Raw genomic sequence first — 6,414 nt, forward strand, 5'->3', positions numbered from 1 at the left:
TCACCTCCAATAATCATAAACATGATGGACACAATCTTTTCTACCGTCGTATTCGCCGCCACGTTTCCGAACCCAATGCTCGTTATCAGTGAAAGGGTGAAGTACAATGACGTCATGTACAGCATCGACTGGGGTGGCAGTTGGTTATCAACTTCAGCCTTGTCCGTCCAGTTCCGCTCTCCCAGCGTCTCATTCATCAAGTGTAATATCCACCCGTGATAAACGTGACTTTGCAAGTCATGCATTCCAACCATGTACCACACACACGCCAACCAATGAGCCAGGAGGATGAAGCAGAGTATCATGATCAGTAAGATGGTGGCCACGTACTTCAAATACTGATCAAGCTTTCGTAGCACACGCCACAGACGCAGAAGGCGCACAACTTTGAGTGTGTTGAATAGACTGGCAATGGTCTGTGTGATTAAAAGAACGAATGTAGGAATGAGGAATAAGAATACTTTGTCAAAAGAGGAGGTGCTTTCAGAATGGATAGCAGCTGAAGGAGTTCAGGTCAAGTCTTCCAGAACATATTTGCGTTGTTAGGGCCAAACGAACAAGTGACAAAGAGAGGAGTGAGAAAACAAATAGGTTCACGTTAATACGGTAAGCCTGGAAGCCCGGATAGTGTTTTTCTCATTATGTTAAACCAACCTCAAGGCACCACAAACACCGTCCAGTAAAGTGTAGCCGATATTCCTTGTATCTGTTAGAGAAAAAAGAACTTCAAGCGCTTTCATCCACCGGAGTTAGATAAATCTGCGGCATAAGATTTAAGCAAACATGCATACCTAAGAAGTTTTCTTGATTATTTGAAGACAGAGAGTTATTTTTTATACGAATTTCCTCGGATGTCTGTAATGTTGGTAGACAACAGCGTTAGAGCATGTGAATAACAGACCATCGTCTGAGAAATTCCAGCCTGTATCCATTGCTAGTATTGCAAACTTAAAGACAAAGTTGAAGTTTATCCATTCGTCTCTGGTGAATTTGAACGCTTGAAGTGACCTGTACAAGGTAGGGATGATAGGATTCCGTATGGACTGAGCATAGACTCAGTAGCGTCTCTCTCGTCATTCATTTGATAATGAGTCATTTCAGCACAATCGGGCAACTAAAGCTTGTCTTTACTTGAGTACAAACGTAATTTTCAAAAGTCTGCCAAAAGAGTGTAACTCCTGGACACAATTTGTGCCAACAACAATGTGGCACAATTTTTCATTCGCTTCATTTTCATCAGTGGTGTTGGAAATGATGTTAAAAACCTATCTAATTCACAGCGAAATCGATTGAATGAAACCTGTTTGGGGATCGGTTTAGTGCATTTTCACCTGCACGCATCCTCCGTAACCAAGCGTTCGGCAAAACCATAGGGATTTCACATGAACTTCAAAATCTAGGAAGCTTAGAGGTACATAATTTCACTTACTGGCCGGTACGCTTCATCCGTACAAAACTACGTGCTCGATGATTTGGACTGCGAAAAAGTAACACCTGAATAACTTATCTTCTGGGGGGACATTCTGTGAGAACTCGTCAACCCAACTTTGGTCATCACATCGACATCCTGTTTTTAGTATAATCCTGCTAATCTAAACCAACGCTGTAATACCTTTGACTTCCCCGCAGCTTATCACTATGTGCCTTAGCGTACTCACCCGAAACCCCGTAAATAAATGCACTGAGATTACAATACATTGTCACACCAGAAAGGATGACGCAGATCTGAAGAAGCCGCGTGACTGTGGTCTGCATTCCACTTGTTAATAATGCGGGGGCGAGGTGGCGCAAGTGGTTAGAGCGCGAATTTACTGACCGGAAGGTCCATAGTTCGAACTTAACCTCCACCTCTCAACTTCCCCTGCCTAAGATGGGGTAACCTGGCAGTATCCCGGAGCTCATGCTCCCTTTGGGTAGCATGGCAGTTAGGCACTGGATAGGTGGTTTAGCTGAGTGAAGGACAAGAAGGACACTTTCTTCATGCAGGAGACCGGTTACATTGTATGCAATGTCTTCGGCCTTAAAAATCTAGGTATTCTGGAATGTATGCTCACAAGTGTTTTATAGACCAAATTAATTATTTGCCAGGAGGTTATATAGGTGTGCACATATGCCCGCTGATTGTGACGCGGGTGCTCAGTAGGTACAATTATTTAGGACCTCACGCATGCCCCACAACTGTTGTGCAGACTAAACTATTATTTGCCAGGTTATATAGGTGTGCTCAAATGCGCCCTGTTAGTGACGCGGGTGCTCAATAGGTACAATTATTTAGGACCTCACGCATGATTGTGGGGCATCATTTGGTTGCACTGATGAGTTTTCGAACTGTTCGCCACAGTTCACTCACTGACTCACTATTTTGGCATGCCCATTCCCTTTAGCATCAGACAAATGCAGCATTTCGACAAATACACGCTTTTTCAAATCAACTTGGTTTTCACGGGATACTCAACTGAGTCTCTCGTTTGCGATATTCTCCAACTGAGTATGCTTCACAAAGGCTGCCTCATGTTTCATTTGGTACGATGTTCGATGTTATAAAGGAAACGGCCCACAAGTTTACAACCTTGTGAGTCGTCTCAATAATTGTTCGTGTAGGCACATCTATGTATACTAGAATACGTAACATGCTTCCCTTGTGTGCTAGTTAATTAACAGATACCTAATAAAGCCAGAAGACTGGTTTGACGAGATTGATATAAGTTGTATCTGTTATCTGCTGCATGGCTTTTGGAATTAGTTACTGCTTTGTGTTGTCCTTAAGCGGCCTCCGCAAGGCTGCAATAGCAGATCCTGCAATCAGCTCAGTGCATTTTCTCGTCCCCCTTCAGAAACCTGCATGCTCAAAGCATTATGTATCGATTGTTCAGTATCCTGATAACGGGCGATGAGCATAAACAAGCGGACATGAAGCTACCCAGTGCTTACATCCCATTCTCTTGCGACATCTGCCTGAAAGGATCTAGCCCTATGGAATTCGAACATTGAGAACTGGCAAGGGATTTGTGACCTGTTTGAAGTTGACGCTATTCCTCTTAGTCAGCAGGATATAGCAAACCTCAGTAAATCATTCTACCATCACGATATATCTATCTCCATGAAAAGACAGCAGAACGGCACTGAACGGCACTAAGTTCGAGTCTCCGTGTCAAAAGCGAAATCCGTTTGACCATTTTGCCGATCCTAAGACAGGTGCAAACGTGCAAGCATATTAGCGGTGTGTCCTATTTGTACCCGACCTACTGTATACATAAACTCTACACAATAAGTGACATGATATTTGCAAATATAAAACATCGACATCCTCGGTTCAGTGTGCTTTCAACAGTAGCGAAAGTTTGTTGTCCACCACTACGCTGAGGGTGCTTATCGTGAATTTTTCATCACTTTTGCCAAACCAGGTAAACAATAAACAAACAGATGTCATCACTATGGAAAACCTGTTGATATAGAGTCTAGAGAGTTACATTAGTAAAAATCATAACAAGTTATATCCTCTAGGGAAAACATTTTTCACCCCTCAACCCGGAGATTTTCGTGAACTCATATTTCACGACTACCTTTTTGGAATGTAACAGAAGTACTGCATTGTACACTTTTACTAGAAGACGTTAAGTACAATGGAAAAGCGAACGTTTTTATTTTTACCAGAACGCATCTGTTTGACGATTAGTCTTCCATTTGCATGGGCTTCTCCTGTAGCCCATGGGTTGGTAGTTGGAGACTCTGAATCAATCATCAAGTGAATGCAGTACCAGTCCTCAATTTGGGTGTAACCTCAGGGTACATCGGAGCATCTTCTGATGAGCGATCAAGTTGTCATTTGATTACCTAGTGAATTCAGGAGCGTTTTCATACATGCATTCCAACAGTAAGATAGTGGTTCTTTTATCAAAATTTGAACCACGGTCTGAATGAGAGGGCGGGCGGGTAATGATTACGATAAAATGATACGCTTTTAACGAGATACAACAAGAAGACCAGTTCACTACCGTCCTTTGCGTATACTAACCATACTAATCACCACACTATAGGATGAAGACTGTTCAAGTGTGATTGGCGTGTTGAAATCTACCACAAATTTGTTGACTTTTTTCAGCATATTCATTTGAAATTTTAAAGTCTACAATTCCTTGGGCGCATTTGCTCTTGAGGACAACGGGTATTTTTTCATTTTCCACACGCCCAGGCTGTAAAAGTTACTGACTTCATAGGCGGCTATGGATGAAAGATTATCGAGAATTCACCCATCCCTCCAGTAGTGTAAGCTCTCGGCTGAAGTCACCCTCTCCTTAATCACACCTTTAATCCTACCCCAATAAAAACGTTGACATAATGCTTTTGAAATTTTCATTCCGTCCAAGATGCAAGAAATCAACCCGGATTTTCTGTTGAGATTCATCAAAAAGAAAAAGAATTCGCAAATGAAACCATAAAAACTTCACTAAATTTGGATGCAGATTCGAAACAATACTAGGATTAAGGTAAGCACATTGGTTTCTGATTTTTAACAAAAAAAGTTGTACGGTGCTTTTCGACAGCTGAATTTTAGTCCATCCAACTCAAACAATTGAAAATTGAGAAAAATTAAGAATGACACAAAATGGGTGGAAGATGCACCGCTTATGCGTCTTCTCAGACTGCACTCATTAAGGGACGATTGCCGGGTGGTCTAAATTGAATACCCAATGTGAGCACATAACTCATGTACTGGGGTAAAGAATAACAACAAAAACCTTGTTGTTCGATGTGAAATATGTGAACAACAAACATGCAAAACTTGACATAATTTGGCTGTTCATGGGGAGTTGTGCTGACCTTAGCCTCACGTTGCTCCACCCAAAACGGGCCAAAATTTGGTTCTCTCCGTATCAGACCTCGCAAAGACTGATAGAGAGAGAGAGAGACGGAAACCATTGTTTTGTTTTCCGGATGACAATGTTTCACATGTCAAAACATATCCTATGCACAAAATTTTCCTCCCATTACAGTTTTCCCAATGTGGTGATGGAGAAGTTTGTTTTGTTGTGCTTTGCCACGACGAACTTTTTGTCTAAAAATATCCTAGAGATTCATTCTGATAAAAAGCGGACATTGACTTTTGCTCCAATGAATTAATGGGAACTAACATATTTAGTATTGATTACCTATCTACCCAGAGCGCCCGCTTGGAGAGAGAAAAAAGGAAGTCTTTCACAAAAGGCCACGTAGGAATTTTCTAAAATGGGTCTATAAGACAAAACCGAATTTCAAGTGGCCATATTTATTGACAAATGTCTGAAAACCTGGAAGCACGAAGAAAGCTTGATAAAAAACAGGGGAACACTAAAGAACGACTGCTCGGTGGGATTAGTGGCTGTAATGACACATGATGGAAATCCTTAAAAGATGACAACTTTGGTAGCGTTTGAAAGCAATCTGTTGGGACTGAAGCATCACACAGTAAACAGTGAAAGTCCGCTAAATAGAATCAAAGTAAACGGAGGCATAAAAAAACCGCAAGCTCTCGTTGATTGCTGAGACCTGATTAGTGATAGTTGGCAGAGCGATTTCCGTAGAAATTACAAGGTGACTCGGTAGTCCCATTCATCCATTCAAGAAAGACGCCAAAACTAAAGTGAATCATGCTTGATTTAGCGAAGTACAAGTTTGATGACGAGTCGCAAACTATATGAAAATTAGGAGTTGTGTAAGCAATGAAGGGCAAAAATGGAGCATTGCAACAGGTCTAACCTTCAGTGCTACCCAGTTTTTGAAATACAGATTATGACCACATTTTATATGCTCCTTCTCCTGAGATGGCTATATCACTTGTCACATTTGGAAGTCTAGCGGCCGAAGAAACCGTTGACGCCAAAAAGAATGGTCTTTTTAAGATCTTGACTAGTTACGGTGTATAAAGCACAAGGGCTGAACACCCCTGTAAATGAGGACATTGTTTGCTATTGACGGTTGAAATTAAGTTGACGCCACCTGGTTTGTACGTAAGCTGCTAGTCTTCAAAGAAAAACTGAGAAACTAGTGGTAAACCTACGTAGTTCACCTGGTGGATTTTCTCTAAACAGGTATCGGTATTCTATGCTACAATGCCGAAAGTGTTCAGTTGTAAGTACTTAATGAATCCTGAGGAGAACAGAGTCCGATTAGCGTTCAGAGTAATAGCTCATTCAGACTTTCAACTTCTGATAGCTGATCAGCAGCATGACCAACTCACTTTATAACAATAACATTCTTATGAGGGACATTTGTCCTCCAGAAACTTCTATCTGAGAAGTCGTTGCTCGAGGAGCCAGTCAACACGTGTGACTGCGTGATGTGGATCCCGTGATTGAAGGATGAGCGGCGCTATATCCTGTCTAAGTGCGAGTTAATCACACTGCTGATCAGCCACTCGTGGCCGAACGGTCAAGT

General features: G+C 41.8%; 1 protein-coding gene across 1 annotated transcript in view; it reads right to left on the bottom strand.

Annotated features, from left to right (window-relative positions):
- The window catches only part of T265_08858 (hypothetical protein), a gene marked incomplete at both ends in the record, with an annotated part of 52,864 nt that overhangs the window by 27,722 nt on the left and 18,728 nt on the right, over positions 1-6,414 (bottom strand). The window contains one exon of the mRNA XM_009174775.1: positions 5-416. Within this exon, the coding sequence (XP_009173039.1) occupies positions 5-416 (412 nt within the window). The remainder of the gene's footprint in view (positions 1-4; positions 417-6,414) is intronic.

This window comes from Opisthorchis viverrini (genome assembly GCF_000715545.1).
Source record: "Opisthorchis viverrini unplaced genomic scaffold opera_v5_242, whole genome shotgun sequence".
NCBI lineage: Eukaryota > Metazoa > Platyhelminthes > Trematoda > Opisthorchiida > Opisthorchiidae > Opisthorchis > Opisthorchis viverrini.